Source organism: Tympanuchus pallidicinctus, unplaced genomic scaffold (assembly GCF_026119805.1).
Source record: "Tympanuchus pallidicinctus isolate F22 unplaced genomic scaffold, pur_lepc_1.0 scaffold18, whole genome shotgun sequence".
In the NCBI taxonomy this organism is placed as follows: domain Eukaryota; kingdom Metazoa; phylum Chordata; class Aves; order Galliformes; family Phasianidae; genus Tympanuchus; species Tympanuchus pallidicinctus.
In genome coordinates, this window is record NW_026294699.1 from 9,328,294 (window position 1) to 9,346,620 (window position 18,327).

At 46.3% G+C, this 18,327-nt stretch overlaps 1 protein-coding gene across 4 annotated transcripts in view; it reads right to left on the reverse strand.

The window, feature by feature from the left end:
• LMF1 (lipase maturation factor 1) overlaps nt 1-18,327 on the reverse strand; it is a 159,838-nt gene that overhangs the window by 32,901 nt on the left and 108,610 nt on the right. For all 4 annotated transcript variants that reach the window (XM_052679640.1, XM_052679643.1, XM_052679642.1 and 1 more), the window contains one exon: nt 17,423-17,590. In XM_052679640.1, the coding sequence (XP_052535600.1) occupies nt 17,423-17,590 (168 nt within the window). The remainder of the gene's footprint in view (nt 1-17,422; nt 17,591-18,327) is intronic.

Below are 18,327 nucleotides of genomic sequence, written 5' to 3' on the forward strand. Positions count from 1 at the left end.
GGACCTTCCCATCAGCTGCAGCAGGAAGCTGATGGCCCTGCACCCAGGCACTGCACGGACAGACCTGCACCACGGTGTGCTCTGGGCAGATCACAGGTGTCATTTCATTTGCCATTTCTATTGAAGAGCCAACACGATGTCCTAATGTTAAAATACAGGGAAAAAAATATTCAGCAAAAGCGCTTTTTGCTCCAGAAGAAACAATCCTTGTTTGGGCTCTGTCTTCATTTTAATAGCAATCTGGAATAGGCTGTCAATAGGCATAAATCCCTAAGTTGTTCACAAATTACATGGTGAAGTCCAAAGTTCCACTGTGGTAGGTGCTCGATGGTTACTTAATCATCACTGATGAAGTAGGACACTATGAAGACCAGAAAGTGAGTCCTTTTTCCAGAATACTCTCCTCTACTAATTGGGAGATTCTCCATAGAGATGTGTGGCTTCAGAATTCCTTCAGCAAGAAACAATCTGATTTAAACCCTGCTCCCTCAAATCTTGGATCAGTTTGAAGTCACATGGAACTGTTTATATTCCTTGATTGAAGGAATGCTAAAATACTTCTGGCAAAAATACTTCAGTTCCTTTTCCACACACAGTTGCTGCCGGCTGCTTTGAACTTTTTTTCTATGATATTTGGATGAATCTAACCACTGCAGAAATAAGAGTGAACCCCACCAGAGAAGGAGAAAAATCCGTTGTGATAGAGAACTTTGGTACAATAGCTGCCCAGGTCCTGATAAAATATGGATCAAGTTGTACTGAAGACAGAGTATGGGGAAAGCAGTGTTCTTTGGAACTAATCTGGATGGATGGGCTGAGTACCTCCAATTTCAGACAGCCCTGGCACACGGGGATGGGAGCTGTGCTACAAATCCCTTTCAAAACGATTCAAATCCAAGGTTTTGGTTTGACCAATGCTGGAGCCATAGCAGCCAGCTGCAAAAGCTAGACTGGGGCTCCGCTCCCTAAATTCAATGCATTTCGGTCCTGACATTGGATCAAACTCATCTCTTCCTTTGAAAGTAAAGAACACGGCCACTTCCTCAAGCACAGGGAAAAAACCAATGAAAAAGTCAAGGAGATGTCACATCTGATCAGCTTGACGCTATGGCGGAAAACATTGGTGGCTTCCCTGATTTATATCTTTCTGCAGCTACTTTCTTTACCTCATTAAAGCGCATAATTTCGGTAACTCTAAGCTCTTAGCAACATCTGAAGTAAAATATTTGACTTGGGTTGGCTACTCCGTGTCACCGGGAGCCAAGGCTGGGTGTATTTCAGCACGGGGGGATGACCTGGGTTTTTCCACCCAACCAACCCCTCTCAGCACGTTCGGAGCTCTCACGCACCGCACCGCGCCGAGCGCTGGGCTGTGGGCTTCTGTGAGCTCAAGAAAATAGGAAACAGTTGTGGTGTGAAAACGCACTGAGAAGAAATAATCCAGTGCCTTGTTTGGGGCTGGTGACCATTTGATTTTAATAAAGGAAACCTGTAAAAGCCTCGGGGATAAAAATAAAATATTGAATGGAAAAGCTTTGGTAGAAATGATATCTTTAATAACATGGAAGAAAAAAAGGAGGAATGCAAGGAAGGTGCAGAGCAGTGCCTTTGCATCTCCATCTGTGAAATGGAGATTGCTGTGTATGAGCCTTTGCACCCAGGCACCGCTGACGTGCAGCAATCCTCCATTCCTACAGCTCTGTGCAAGGGCTCTGATGAGCCACAGCTCGGGTCCTCTGCTCCAGAACACTCTCAAATTGTCAGCATCCACACTGGCAGCTCCTGGTTCTGCCAGCAGACAATGGGTTGAGAATGGTGACAAACCTATGGTGTAAGCAGGCAGCTCGCTGACACGCTGTACCGCAGACCTCAAATCAAACCCAAAATGCCCCAGTGCTGAATGCAAAGCCTTTGTTAAATGTTTAGAGGGCAAAGGAAGGAGGAGGAGAAAAAAGGCATTTTGCTCATGTTGCAGATGGTAGCTTAGCATCCACAAGCTGTCAGTGGTAGGGACTTAAGTAAACAGCAAATGAAATGTACAGTGGGCAAAACCAGATACGCTTAAGAAAACACAAAATGTGTTAAATAATGTGTTAAATAACACTTTTTCGTGCTGCCATCTGCAGCAGTTTCTTTTCAGCTTTTGGGTGCCTTGCTTGTAATTTAGGTGAAAATGGGAACGAGGTGTAAATGATGAAATGATCAAAACAGATGAACGTGGAGCACAGGACCGCATCACAGCTGGGGATGGTGGGCAGGAGGGAGCAGGAAGGGCTGCAGAGCCCACGAAGCTGCTGGGTGCTCCTATAGCCACGCTTGGATTTTGTTTTGTGTGCATCTGTGTGCCTGAAGGAAACTGCCATAAACTTCCCGCAGAGGAACTGTTTGGCACTGGATAGTCATAAAAAACACGTAAAAGAAGCTGCAGCCCTGTATTTTGCCTTGTAGGCACTGAAAAGATAAGGCTGTCAGAAGGAACATACGCAGAAGAATAAAGTTTGCACCATTTAACTGCGAGGTAGCTGCATGCACACATGGCATACTGGGGTTTCAAAAGCTGCCTGAGGAGCCTGTCTCCTACAGGGAGCTTTGAAGATCTCAGCCCTAAGGAGGCTGGGGCAGTGGGTATTTCCTGGTAGTATCACACTACTTTTCCCAGCACAGATTTGGCTGCTGTCAGATGGGATCACATGAAATGCGGATCCCGAAGGATGCTGGAGAGGAAGCAGAAAATGCCACCCACTTTCAAGGTCACAGCTGCAAGGGGATCCTTGCTCACGCTGCTGCACTGATCACTTACATATGAGATGAACCTTGGAAGAGAAATAAAAATATACATCTATTAGAATATTCCAGGAAGAGCTGTTGCAGGACAGCCACACTGCTGGCAGACTAATGTGGCAATGAGCCTCTGGATTGACAAGAGCCTAATGGCAGCTGCGCTGTTATCAGGGAAGGATGCACTCTTGGAAAAAAAGCTCCTTGAGCTTTTCCAGCTCCAAATAATCTCCAACAGAGGATGAGATACAGCTGCCTGTCCATGAGTAAGTTCCTATGCTCCAAAGTGACTCATTAACAAAAAACGAGTGCAGCCGCAGGGATGATTTTAAAAGGTTACTCATTATTCATCAGCAAATTAGATTTGTCAACAGACAGTGAGAGTAACAACTCGGTATTGCCTGGTCCTGTGATTCAAACAACTTCATCCAAACAAGTGGAATAACATGCTCCTTTGAGCTAGGTGTGGGGGGGGAACAAGATAGGGCATGAAAGAAGCCCAGAGCTGATGGAGTCTGAAATTACAGCCATCAGAAGGGTGCACTACATCAGAAGCAAACAGGATCCAAACACGGCAAGCTGCATGGAGCTGAGAGATGTGTGGAGCTGTGCTGCTCCAGGTTCCTGCACATCAGCACAGCACTCTGCTGGTGTTGGTGCCAGGCTGCAGCAGGGTTGGATGTGTTCAGGAGGAAAAAAAGACACCCGTGTATGCATGGAAGTAAGGAGAGAGCCTGGCCCACATCCCCAGAAGGCCCCGGGCTGGTGGATACCTACACCTTGACCCTATGGACATCAGTCTGACATCGTCTGGTTGTTTTTAGTGGGACATCATAGCTTAATTTTGACTGACAGTGAGAAGGAACTCTCAGGGTTACTATAAACTGAAATGTTTCCAAGGGAGTGCCAAACACTGAGAGCAGCCTCCTAACAGCCAGCTCCACTGCTGCAAAACCGGGTGGCTGAGCAGAGGACATGCCACAGGGCACTGATCTCCCAGTGCACAGATAGCCCTGACATCTCTCCATGACGTGCACCAAGGAGTGCAGGCACGGTCAAGGGAAGTTTAACGAAGCAGCAAATGACAGCTCTGCCCATGCACTTGCTGTGGGCTCCCTGCTGGGTGTCACCGTGCTGCTGTCATCCCGTGGTGGCACTGATGCTGTCACTCTGCTGCTGACACCATCAGCAGGACATGAGCACTGCCAGCCCAGCACTACAAAGGGATGCAGCATGGCTCCCAGCACGCTGTGAAGCAGCTCCTCGTGGTGTCCTGTTGAGAGCCACACAGCTCCTGGTTTATCCCTCTGACAACAGGTCTGTCCTCAGCTTGAGATATCTGTGCATATTCATTACCACATCATGCATATGTGGGATTTCTCCAAAGGTTCCCTTTCAGGATCTCCACATCCCTTCTAGGACAAAACACAGAGAAGAGCATCTCTATACAGAATTATCTTCCCCATCAGTCACCGATACTTTAAATAATGGCACAGATTATTTTGACAACCACTGAATACACAAAGGTTTCCACTCCACTGCACAACGCATCATCCTGCCAGGAGGAGAAGCATCAGAGAGAGAAGAGTACGTCCCAGAGCCACCAAGTAGAACCATTGCAAGGACTCTTATCGGGCTCTGGACATGTGCAGCATTTCATCTGGCACTCACTGGAGCTCTCATAATCTTTTCCTTTATGATTAATATTAAACAAGTCATATTCCTTATGGAATTTCCTAACTGCGTCTGTTTATATTTTTCTTTACATCATACTCAATATTCTGAGATTGTCTCTCTTTTAGTTTTTTTCTCACATTCATATGTTTTTTCTCATTTTATAAATTGGGTTTCTTGTTTAGTAGTCATGACAACATCTAACTGTGGTGGTTACATCACAGCTTGGTGTTTTTTTTTCTCCCCAAGCTGGCTTAGAAAAAAACATATTCTTTAAGTAATTAGAAGTATAAAGTAAAAGGTGCAAGTTCAATATTGGCTCCTCCTCCTTTCCCTCCAATGACCCACTTCAACGGGACTTCCCAGCACGGTGGGTGAGGACTCATTTGGCTTTCATCCTGTAAAGTCTTATCCACTTAGTTAACTTCAATGGGAATACTCAGAGCACATCAAGTGAAACACATATGTAAGTCTTTAAAACCTTGAGGCCTGCGCCTGAAAGGCGGAAAGCAAAAAGCTGGAGTTGCATTTTCCTTCCGGGCATTGATCTTTGCATAACTGCTCCAGGGTTGGGATGCCAGGGGGATGAAGGCAGAGATGTCCCCCTCTTTGGGTGAGGATGGGGGATTGCCACGAGATGCTGCATTTCACTGTTATAAGTTGCATAAGACTGCGTCACAGCCCACATTTGGGCACTAATGCTGTGATGATGCTCTGTTGTTGGTGATACAACATCCCACAATACTCAGTAGCAGATAGAATCAGTGTTGGAAAAGACCTCGAAGACCACGAGAGCAAAAGGGAAGAAAGGAATTCAGACTTTCGAACAAATAGGAACGTGCTAAATTTTAGTCTCCTCTCACAACCACGCTGAATGGCGATGGGCAATGGATTTGTGTTCATCAGTGGCAACAGATAACCGAAATTCAATCATACATTTTACACACTGGATATAAAACATCAGTTACAGAGAGGGCCTGCCACACTGAAAGCAACGCTCAACCAAGTAGAGGCAACGAGGAAGGGAAAAGGCCGGGAATGTAACAAAGGCAGATGAACCTTTAATACGGCAGAACCTCTGGGAGCCCTGAGACACTGAGTCCAGATGTTTGGAGGTCGATGTAACCTGACTCCAAGAAGGAAGAGGATGTATTTCTTAAAATTCCCTGTTGTGCTTTAATTTACTGCAGTCTTGCCGAGGACGCATGTGGTGATCACAGGTGGAGTTTCAGATTGACCATAAACATGAAGCTGGGGGCAAAAGACTGGAGCCATTTAGGTTTGGCTGCCAAGACGGTTGAGGTACAGATTTCCATAAAAACATCTCCCTCCCCTTGCGCTGCACTCCAGTCATCAGTAACTGGGGCCAGAGGAAAAGCCCTGCAGGCACCAAAAACCCCCTGCATGATAGTGACAGGGACCAGAGGCATCCCACAGCCCCAGGGGTCTCCAGCTGCTCACTTCTTAGTGTTGGGTGGAGAAGGGGATAGGCAAAGGGATGTAGGATGGATAACAACGTTTTTAAACTGGCGTTCGTATCTACAGTTGTATTTTTTCTCAACAGCCATTGGAAAATGATCTCCATCCTTCTTTAGGATCTTTTTGCTGTCCCTAAACACTTTGTGGAGACACAAGCCAAATCTTGGCCCTGTAGTATCTCTGGCCCCATCCCACCTGCCAACCAAACCAACAAAACAGGGCTAATTTGGGTGCACTGGGTCTCACAGTGCTCCCTCCCCCAGATCCTGACCCTTCTACCTTGGCTTTGCTCCCCTCTGAGGTTTCTGGCCCCAGTACTGACCAGCTTTTGATTGAGAACTGGCAGATTTACTGTTGTGACTACACAGGGATTTGAGTGGGGATTAGAACTGGTTTTCAAGTGTTGGTTATGGAATAAATGACATTGTTGATGCAATAAAAGCAATCCCTGCCCCTTCCCATTGTCCACTCCTGCCATACTAATTCCCAATCCAAACAAACAGTGCAGTACAATTTGTTTTTATGGAAGAAATTTTTAACTTTATGTTGACTGCGCTCTGAATTTGTTACTTCGTTGTTGTCTGCATCCTCACCCTCCTCTCTGCTTCCTTTGCTTGCAAAGTGAAAGAAATCAATCCATGGCACCTAGCAAAACCAACTGCTATGCTACACAGGCCATAGTTTTGTACTGAACATTTCCAAACTGCTCTAAGGAGCTAGTGTTCATTTCGTGTGCACTCCTGATAGACTTTCTCCACAGTTTCCCACAGTTCTACCTTGGGTAGAAGGCTTCTGCAATTCTGTGCTATGCACACATGGCTGTTTCAGTTACCTAGCATCAGCTCAGTGACAACATGTTTCAAAGATAGGAACAAGCTTTTCAAGCTTTAGAGGGCTCAGATCCTTGGATATTTATTAGCTGAATGAATCAGCCTCTGGGATTTTCTCTTTCATCTCTTATAAGCAAAAGTCAAGAGAAGTGCCAATGTGATGAGCAGGGAACATTGTTACAGGCCACTAGCTGTCTCAGTCTGCAAAACTGGCATAACTCTAGGGTTTCTCTGTCCTTGCAAGTTTTTCTAATTAAAGTAGGGTGTAAACTTAAAGTGCCATTGCTCTTTCTGAATAACTCCATATGGAGACACCAATCTCAGAACAAACCTATGTTGCTCCTGTTTTGCTTAGCCCATCTTCAAAGTGGGTTGTATGCATGAAAAACACCTCCTGCAGACAGACAAACCTGTGTGCTACTGGGAGAGACCAAAGCAAACCCCAAGAGTCTCTTGGAGGACAGCAATTGCAGCGCGGTGCCGTGACACAAGCACTGGCTGGGGCGAGGTAATGTGGAGCTTGACATCAGCCACTGACTCAGTTTATGGCAGCAGACAGAACCTGTCCTTTTGCAGAATGCCAACAGCATTGCAGTCAGGGAAAGTGAGATTAGGGGCTGCCAAGTGCTGGAATTGCTGCTGACCCCATCGTGCTGGTGGGAAGCTGCCAGCCAGGCACTGTACACTGGAGCATCTCGCACCAATCGGAGACCGCTCTGACTCACTGGCTCCAAGAAAGCCCTGTTTTCACAGGAAGATGAAAGCACTGAGTGACACAGGTTTCCTGCAATTTCTAGCTGTTGCATCTCCGAAGAGATAATGCCTTTGGAGGTGCCTGGGGAATCAGATAAAACAGCTGTGTAAACTGCGTGTGGGCTAAAGCATCTCAGGGCTGCATCCTCATCCCAACACTTCCAAATCAAAATAAAACCTCTCTGGAGGCAGCATCATTACAGAGAAACATTAAAGCCAGCAACTTGGCCCAGAACAAGCTAATGAGTTATTTTCACCGAAGCAGGTCACCATGAAATCCACCCTCAGCGCTATCCTTAAGCAGTGTGGACAACACGTTTCAGCATTTTGTCCTTAAGCTGGAAGTGCACAGGATCCATTTTAATGGTTTAAGTAAAAGCATGCACTCTTTGTGCAAGGGATACTGGTAGGACTGGTGTCCCTGATCAGCTGATGTAGGGTGTATATACACAAAACTATCCACATAACCTCAATGCATAAAAAACATCCCAACTTAACCTGGCAGAAAACAACTTACTTTAATTTGCAAATTAAGAACAACAAAAGAATTGACGACCTGGGAAGATAGTAGGTATCATGCAGGAACACAGGATGGTCTCAGTGGACTTGGAGATACACCGGTTTCAGCCAAGCGAGCTGCCTGTAGCTGTTAACTACACTGCAAAATCCTTCTCAAACACAAGAAAATGCACCAAAAGCAACAGCCCACTCTCCACTGCTTCCACTTATCAAATGGCACATTCTGTCTTCACGTGTCTGCATTTGACACTATTAAATGACTCTTCAGAATACATCTATTATAAATTCCCATTAAAAAAAAGTTCATAATCTGCCATCTGTTTCCAGTTAGACTATTCTGATGCCTCCTCTTTTTTTTTTCTTTCGGATTTCAATATAAAACATTATTTAAAGGTCCTTGCAGTCTAGATGGCAGGGGGAGAGAAACCAAAACCCCAACGCCACCGCAGTTACATCGCTGAAAAGCAATGTGACAATTAGCAAAGACCTGGTGAGAGCTGAGGGCTGGGAAGATGCAGTGTGAGTCGTTCAAATCAGGAATACAGCACAATGTGATTAAACTTGGAAGAGCTTAAAGCCATTACTCTGAAACTGTATAAGTGTACAGCTTAAGTAGACATTTGACACGTATTAATGGGTGAGTGCTTTGGCTTGTGCAACGTGATGGATCATAATGATTTAGTTAGCATTAGCAGCTACACCTAAACAGAAATAAACAATCATCACTGGAAATGTAACAACAGAACATGTTCAACATCGTGTCATTGAGCACAGTAATATCTCTGGTTTACAGCCAGTCTGGCTCTTATTAGACAATGCTTTATACGTACCTTACACATACATGCAATCACATGTGCAACACATCCTTTATCTCCCCTCCTTGTTTGGACACAAATGCTGCAGCATCGTTCAGAGTGAATCACATCTGGAAAGTGCAGATGTTCTGAACCTATTGCAGCCTTGCCAACTCATATAGTTACACTGACAACATCACCGTAATTGATTTTTCTCTTCAAGCCCAACCACCTGGAATTCTGCTACAGCACTGCAAACACAAGGATTCTGAATCTCAGAGAAATCTTAAAAATCAAATGCAAAATTAGAACAGGAAAGAAAAACAAAAACCAAGCCTGCCCTAGAGCCCTGTGAGCCTAAGTGCTCCACAAGCTCTTCCCTTGGCAAAGGCAGGCCCACATGTGTGGATGTCAGCCATGTCATTTAATACGGCTCTGGAAGGTGTTCATGTAGTGCGAAGAGAACAGCCTACACAGCAAATGGGAACGAGCACCCTGACAGGCTGTGAGGCAGGATGAACACAAAGGGCAACCACAGTCTGTCGCATTATACTGAAGCAAGCCCTGCAATTTGGGGTTTGATTTGTGATCTCTGAATGCAGGGCAAGGCTCAGCAAGGCACCTGACTACAAGGGCTACCTCTGCGGTCCCCAGGTGCTTGTAGCCTGGTGTCACCATGTGTGTAACACTGACAGGGCCGGCACGAAGAGTCCGAAACAAAACTGAAATAGCCCTGCTGTGGGGAAGCCAAGTCCTGTGAGCAAACTCACGCTGATGTGAAACACAAGCAGGGCTTCTGGATGGCCAAGCACACTCAAGCTCTTCCTGGCCCCCAAACCAAGAGCCCCAGTCAACAGTGAAAATGAATACGGGCCTTCCTGCTGCGATTTTATAACCATGGTCGCACTTCACATCGCTGGGGCCTCCCATGCAAATCCGATTTCATAGCTGGGTGTAAAAGCTGCCTCTCAGGTTTAATAAGCAAAACCACTATCAGTAGCAAAGGTGAGACAACGGGAGCCTGGGCCATCCCAATGAGAGCCTCTGAGACAGGCGCAGCCCCGCTCTGCACAGAGCGCGTCTCAAGGACAACCGAACACAACCGAAGGCTGACAGCATCCCGAAGAACCACATTTTATTTTCAATTTAAAAAAACAACAACCCACAAACCCAAGGCTGTGGGATCCCTCCAAAGCTCCTCTCCGAGTGCCAGCAGGATGACTGATGGTAAATCACACCAGCTCCAGGGCTCCGTGTCAGACCGCTGCCAGGAGACTCCGCCTTTTGGAGTCACTGACGGTCCCTTTTCCAATTAATCAAGTTCCCATACTGATTAACAGCATGATTCATGTCTCTCGTTAGGCGCATTCTGTAACAAACAAGGCTGTATTTCAAGGCCGCTGGCTTAATGGTTAAAATAAATACCTTCCAAATTTCTATTTTCAAGTAGCTGAACCTTTTCCACCTTTACAACTAATTCAGACTTCCTTCAAATTATTTTTCTAAGTAATATAACAATTTGTTTTTCATTAGAGCTTGTCAAAGCCGGCCTTTGGTTTATTTTGAGAGAAACCAGCGCTCTCCAGAAACTGTTTAGTACAATTTGAATGACGCCCAAAGGGGTTATTGCAGCCACAATCAAAATAGAGTTTACAGCACTGGCTAGGGGTGACACTTTATTTAATGATTTAAAAAAAAGAAAAAAAGAAAAAAAAAGAAAAGCCCCCAGCCCCCTGAATCAGAAGCTAATTAAATGCACTCCTATGGCTAACAGTAAGTGTTTCTAAGTCACTCCGACTACTGCAAAATGCAAGAGCTAAACTTGTTGCTAACTAATACCAGACACCATTATACGAGCAGTGTTATTTACTGATTTGGGGTGGTAGGCACTGGTATTCTTGTGTCTGGTATGGCAGCCTCGCCTTGTGATAGATATTATTATTTCACATGGATGTGAAATCAAATATAAGAGTGATTAAATGGTTTGGGTTCTGCCTAAGTTGGATCTTTTTTTTTTTTTTTTAAACAGCTTGGTATTTAATTTAAGGGGGTTTAAATGCAATGGAAAATCTGGCCTGCAGCTCCTTTGATTTCCCATGCCTTTTGTTTTGCTGTTGCTCGAGGATGGGGACGGAGGGGATAGGGATGGGCACACAGGGCCAGTCCCAGGGACCTGGGGCTGCAGCAGTGACTGCCATAGTCCCAGCACAGAGCTTCAGGGTTCCCAATAAGTTTTTCAAATGCTCTCCCTTCATTCTCCATCTCAGACCCAAATCCAAGCCAGATTTTAAAACAATTGAGCTATAAAACTATTTTCCAGCGGACCATTTCTCCCCTAGCAGCAAACTAATGCTCTATTGTTAATTTTCCTGGGACGTTTTCTGTTTCTTGTTGCTTTCTAAACCACAACAAAATCAACGCAATTTGGACTTTCGGGATTACACATCCACCATCTGCCTGCCCTGCTTGGGACCGCAGCCACCAGCCTGGGGACCGCGCTCCCTCACACCTGACCTCGCTGGAGATGTGCCACCACGGAGCTGCTCTGCTGCAAGTGAAATCAGGAGCAGGCCTGGGGACACCTCATGGAGAAATACTGTCTGCATCTCTTCTGTGGTCTTCAAGCTGGCTCATGTTGCCGATCTGCAGAGCAGATGTCCGAGTTTTCTGCCTCTTGTCCACATCATGCAGCAGCCCTGGCGTGGCACACAGGGCAAACGGGGCAGCAGCTTTATTTTCACACGCACGGTTCCTACAGACATCATACAGGCACTACTTTATGCCAGTAAATACAAACAACCTCCTGAGCAGTGCAAATACCCTATAGGTGCGTAACTAAAGCAGAAACGAGGGCTCTGATTCTTCTGACGCAAGCCTGGGGTTTGTGCAACCCTGACAGTCCTCCTGGAGACACATCTGACTTACACCAGCGTAAGAAAAAGAACAAAACCAAGCTCATATCTGACAAGTGAAAACAAACACTGATTCAGACACTTTCTGCAGGAAAGGGGTGGGGGAGCTGTTTAATTTTTGTTCCTTCTATCTGGGCCGCTTCTGTGACCTCTGCTACCTCCTAACTTAGCAACACAATATGTTGCAGCTGTGGCACTGCAGCAGCCTGATTTAATTTGTGTGTGTGTGGCTCGAGGGGCTGTTCATCCCTCTAAGGTCTCACAGCATGGCAGTGGCAGTGGTGGGGGGGCTGGTCCTCCCCAAAAAGAGGGGAAAAACCCCTGCTTCGCTTCCCATGCACAGCTTTGGAGAGGAGATGGGAAAAGGATCACCTGCATCAAAATTACTAGAAGGCTGAGATTTGTCCAAGCTGAGAAAAAAAACAGAAGAATATAGATATTTATTCAACAACTGTTTTCTGCTTTAAAATAATAAAAATAAAGACAGGAAAATGATGAAAATGCCTTTCTGTCCCTCTCTGAGTGTCTCCATCTCAGACAGGGCCACATGTCCCAGTGCAGTGCCTAGCAGAGCAGCAAGCAGGGTGCTTTCCCAGTTCTCTGGTGGGGCCCTGGCCCTCCCCCAGCACGTAAAGCAGCTGTTTCCATAATACAGCACTTCAGACCGACCCAAGAGCTGTGCCAGGAGTTTAGTTGGTCAGCTCTCTGAATCAGACTGAGGGGTTTGGCTGCTGAGGGCTTTTATGTTTCCTTTCCACAAGCTTGGAATTCAGCTTTGCTCTTGGCATTGTCATTTCTGCCTTTCACACATGGCTCCTGCTGAAAACACCCTCGGACAGCCCTGAATTACACCCACTGCCAAGCCTTTGTGGGATGAAGACTGGTGGCAGCTCTGAGGCCCCAGCAGGACTTCTGCTTTACTCCAATCCCCTCCCAGAACCGATGCCCCTGGCACCTCCTGAGCCCCCAGGCTGCACGAGGACGCTCCATACACGAGGTGCCAGGAGTTTCCAGGGGCCATGGAAGAGATCAGGCCCCCAGATCTGATTTGAATCCAAAGTGATTTGAGGTCTAAAACCCTGGAAATCCCAAACCATGACTACTACCCAGAACAGCTCCCTAGAAGCAAAGGAATGACCCTGCTTTTCCAACAGTGCTAGCTTTATACTTTCCACTTACTATTTTTTTGTGTGTAATAAACTATATATTTATTTATTTTACCGTTGTGATACTGAAGCTCCTTCCCACCTGGCACAGCTGAAACTGCTCCACGGCTGTAGAAAACCTCAGCCCCTCCTGTGCCGGCCCTACAAGCACTCGGATCCAGCACTACCTGCCAGCTCATGGGGGCAAGGTGGCTTTCTCCTCACTTTTTGGCTTCCCTCTAGCTTCCCCTCATCAATTCATTTGCCAAGCAGTGTAATTTTACAGCCTGCCTTAAGGAGCCAAGAAATACGTTTGCTGGTGTAAGCTGTGCGTTAGACATCATGAAAAACATGCAACTTCAGGGTTTTAGGAGCCAGCGACGCAGAACAGCGAAACAACCGCAAAGCAGCAAGGAGACGGTTTTGCACCCTCTCTGATTTCACTCCTGGACCCTCGTGCTTGATGCTGGCCGTGGGTGGTGAGCAGAGGGATGGACCCATGGGGGTGATGGGTGGTGGAAGGGTCCTCTACCTGATGGCACCTGGTTTGTGAGCAGGTTGTGAGCCTCCCCCACCCTGCCTTTCCTCTCCTCATTCAACACTTCCATCCTCCTTTCCTTAAAACAATGAGCTCCTTAGGGCTCTGGCTTGATGTCTTACAGAAACTAGAATGACAGTGTCCAAACCTCACCTGTGGCCTCCAGAAAGTCTAGGACCGTTTCTAAGATCTCTTCTTGGATATAAGAAAGATTTTCTTTATGCTAAGGGCAGTGAGGCAGTGGCACAGGGTGCCCAGAGAGGTGGCAGTGTCCCATCCCTGCACACATCCACAGTCAGACTGGATGGGGCTCTGAGCACTGATGGAGCTGTGGGTGTCCCTGTTCAGAGCAGGAAATTGGACCAGACACCCTTTAAAGTCCCTTCCATCTCAAAGGAGTCTATGATTCTACAGTTCTTCCATCTCTACACGCTAACAATCACATTTTGGTCGTGATTTGTCATGAACTTTGGGGTGCTTCAAATCTACATGTATATATTGTTGCTCAGGTCCCAACACTGCTACAAAATCAGCCTACTGATATAACAGGACCCTGAAAGAAAGAACCATCCGTTGAATTTCACAACTGTTTACTGGCAGCTGCTCCAACCTCGTGCAGCATTCCCATGTCCATGACACGCAACAGCCTCTGCTTTCTGCCCACCTTGTACCAACTGTACAGTGAACTTCCAAACATCTGGAGACAACTGGATTTCCCCAACTCTTGCACTTCCAGCCCATGAAGTGACAACACATTCAACAGTCACCATGCAGGCACATGCAGTGAAAACAAGTTCCTCTGTGTGAGTTTAGAGAGGGTGTCTGAAACCCTGAACTGGGTGCCGGAAGATTGAACCTAGTAAGGTTAGGTTTGAACTCCCAACATGAGCATCTTGATGCACAGTCCTGGCTCAAAATGCGTCCGTGCTCTCCACAAACACCACAATAAAAGGCAGCAAAGAGCTTTCAGAATTCAGTGAACTCTCACAAACTCTGAAGACTGTTGGTTATAATGTGAACAAGAGGCCAATTCCAACTTAGGCATACTTGGAGGTTTCTGAGGCTCAAGCTGGACATCTGCTGCAGACCCAAGCAGGGAGGAGATGAGCTGTAACTCTCTCCTCCAGCTTCATTCCTGGCAAAGACAATTTGCAGCAGTGTTGCTCAGTACATCAAATCTGGCTTACGAAGCTGCTTACAATAAATCCCCAACGATACTGAAAAGTTAAATGCTCATATAGCAGCAGCACAGGGGACAAACTGCTGACAGGGCCTGGACATGCTGCATTGAGTGCTTGGATGATGTTTTCTCTCAGCTCACTTTTGATCCTGGCAAATGTGCTCTGGGCACTGTGATTTGATCCAGAACGTCTCTGAGTACAGATGTCCTGTGAAAGCTGCACCCATCACAAAGCTCTCTCTCTCTCCAGCCCAATGATTAGCAACAACAAACGATTTTTCAAATGGGAACTGGCCAGCACTCAACATACTCCTTGATTTTGAGATCAAAAAAGCAGCCAAATGGAAGATTTCTGGAAATTCAAGTTATGGAGGACTCAGATGGGAAGAAGCAGACCCAAACCACACTCCTACTGACAGCACTGAGTTCCCAGCAGTACCAGTGCACGTGGAGCAGCAGCAGGACATGCTGAGCCTGCAGCCTCATGGGCATAACTGCACAGCAATCCACTGAGCCTTCTACCTTGCAAAGGTGAACTGGGAAAGAACAATAAGTTCACACTTGGAATTACAAAAAAAAAAAAAAAGAAAAGTCTTTTTAAAAGCACAACTTCTTCTGGGCTCCTGACAAAGCAATATTCTCCGGGCCAGTTGGAATCTGGAAAAATACACTTACTCAACCTAGCCACCATGACTCCAATAACAATTATAAAATGTCCAATAAAACTTGCATGTAATGTCAATTCAAATCTTGAAAAGCAGAATTAAGTGGTATATCAACATTAAACTTTATTGCTTCCTTTGCAGAGCAGAAGTATTGTCAATAAAAGTCATTCTGAATGAAGAAAAGGGCAGTAAATATTAAATAAACAGGTTTTTGTTGAAATGCTATAAATGCACCAGAGCTGCATTTTACACTGGGACCCTTTTTTACCTTTGCAGACTCCACTCGTGATAGAATAAGTCAGTAATTGCAAACTATCAATAAAGCACCAATTAAAGGGCGGTCAGATGCATGCATTTACAGTATGTCATTATGAGCCTCTATTGGATGCAGTTTGCTCTCTCAGATCCCAGTGGCTTCGCCTGAAGTCCTCAGCACACAATCAGCAGTGCTGCTCATTAGGGTCCCGCAGCACAGGACCAGCCCAGCGCTGAGCAGCCAAGGAAGGCATGAGCGAGCAGCTCAGGCTTTGGGAAAGCAAGTTTCACTGGCAGGGATGTGAAGACAAAGCAGCATCGTCACAGTCCATTAAACTACTATTTTTCTATCAAGGCAGAACTGAGCAGAGCAGAGCAGAACAGCTCTGAGGCTGCATAGCTGTGCCAAAGACTGCAAATCTTTGTTTTCCGAGAGGCCACTCACCGTGCTGCACTCTGGTCCTCTCTGAGTCTGTTTGCCTTGAGAAAGAGCCACTGTCATCCTCCCTACACTTCTTCGTGTGCAGAACTATTCCTACTTGCAATTCCGGTTCACTAATCCAATTTCAGCAGCTATCTCCCCCACCCTCTGTTCCCTTCCGAAGGAGCAGCTGGCAAAGGATGTGTTGCTCTGCCCGTGGTGCAGAAGCAGCTGCCCTCACCTTGCCCCAAGCCCCCACTACAGCAAAACCTGGTGTCAAGAGCTGTGCCAAGCAATCGAGGTTCTATGCTGCTTGTTTGCTGGTACCCAGCTCAATACTATGAGCTTGGGAAGCAGGGGAGCTGGCGGGCTCCTCTGCGAGTGCACAAATCCCGCAGCTTTTATGTCAGCCCTTTAAAATCTGATCAGCATTTTTGTGGTTTACCAATAGAGTTTATAAGCTGTTCTCCAGTTTAATCATCACACGTATTTACAGGAAGCAGTAACAGCTACAGCATATGAATTTTACGACGCTGGAGTGATACTGAACAAAGGCTGCAGTAAATGGGAGCTGTGCTGCTGCACGTCAGCGCCGCTTCGCTTGGGGCTTTCAGTTATCCTGGAGCTCAGAAGGGAGAAATGAGATGAGGCTTTGGAAAGCATGTGTTCAGAAGCTTCTTTCCTCTAACTTTTGCACATTTATTTATTTCATGTGAAAAAAAAACAAAACAACAACAACCCACAACTGAGACATGAATGCCATTAATCTCTGAAGAAAGGATTTTTGCTATGAATCTAAGCTCAGTAAACCTGATGGTTGTAAAAAAACAGGACAAAACAGAACAGCCCTTAATCATTAAATATGAAACAAACAAACAAACAGAGAAAGATGTCCATAAATATCAACTTTCAGAGAAAATGCAAGTGTTCAAGCTCCATCTCTGGAAGCGTTCAAGGCCAGGCTGGAAGGGCCCTGGGCAGCCTGACCTGGTGGGTGGCAGCCCTGCTTATGGCAGGAGTTGGAACTGGGTGATCCTTGAGGTCCCCTCCAACCTAAGCCATTCTATGATTCATCCCGACCAACCACAGCCTCCTGGCCACTGCAGGATCAGCCCCTGCACACTTGTCCTGCGCCAATGTTTCTCTGCTGTTCACATGAATGGGAAATGAAGCAGAGGCCAGGGAGCACCTCTCCAGCAATACACCCAGGGCAGCCCCACCAGCGCGAGTCACCCCAAAGCCAACTGTGAGAGCTCTGAATCATTCTGACTCACTGGAGCCTGAACTCCTGACCCGGCTCTTGCATCAGTTCCTCTGCTCCAGTTTGGAAACATGGGTACAGCAACCACCTCGCTGCCACCCAGCGTTCCACTGCAGGTGGTGGAGTGGTGCAAGGGGTGAGGCTGCAGCTCACATGGAGACCCTGTGGTTTGCTGGGAGGAGATGCGACCTTAGGAAGCAACTGCAGGAACATCTTACCTGGAAAAGGATCTGCAGAACGCCGTGCACCATGCACATCCTTCGTCCCATGAAGATGAAAAAGGGCACCACCAGCTCGATGAAGTGGTTGAAGAGGGTCTCAAACTGATGAAACCAGCCTGGCGAGCGGTGCATGAAGTAGGCGATGGGGTTGGGCACTGGCTGGGTCTGAAAGATGAAAACACAAAGTCAGCCCCAGCCCAAGGGCATCGCTGAGATCCAACAGAACTGTGGAGTCATTTCTTCCCTTCCCTGCGCTTCCTTTCATTTTAGAGGAAATTACTTCATCCAGACCTTTTTCATGCAAAACCCGGGAATTTTTAAGCCAGTACATCTAATAGAAAACAAGAGTTAATCTTCTTCCTTTCTGCTATAACCCAAATCATTTATCTTCTGTTGAACCCCTGTTCCTTTAATATTGCCGTGTGGCACGTAGCTCCACACCAATGGATGTTAAATCATTCTGCAGAAGCACAAGAGATGGGGAGAATAACCGAGCTGATCCAGAAACAGAGAAAAAGATTTTCTTGGGGTCACACAGAAGGTCAAACGGAGACAGGAATGGGAACCAGATTTCAAAACCCTCGGAGATACTCTTTCAAAATGTTTAAATTTGAAATAAATGTGGTGGCAGAGCTGCTTTCCAAAATCATAATTCGGCAGAGGAAAGTCTAATTCTTCTAAACATGCTATATTGGTTTAAGGTATTTACATGCTGGCTGTGGGACAATATTATTCTTCTGAATTTTTTTGATGCAGGGAGATCTTCCATCCAGTACAACAAAGCTGCAAATTTTACAAAGGCAGCAATGTGATATGTTAATAGCAGCAACCCTCAGAAACGCTGCTATCTAAAGCAAAAAGAGAGGAGTTAACAATTTACCTTAGCATGTCTGACAAGCTCA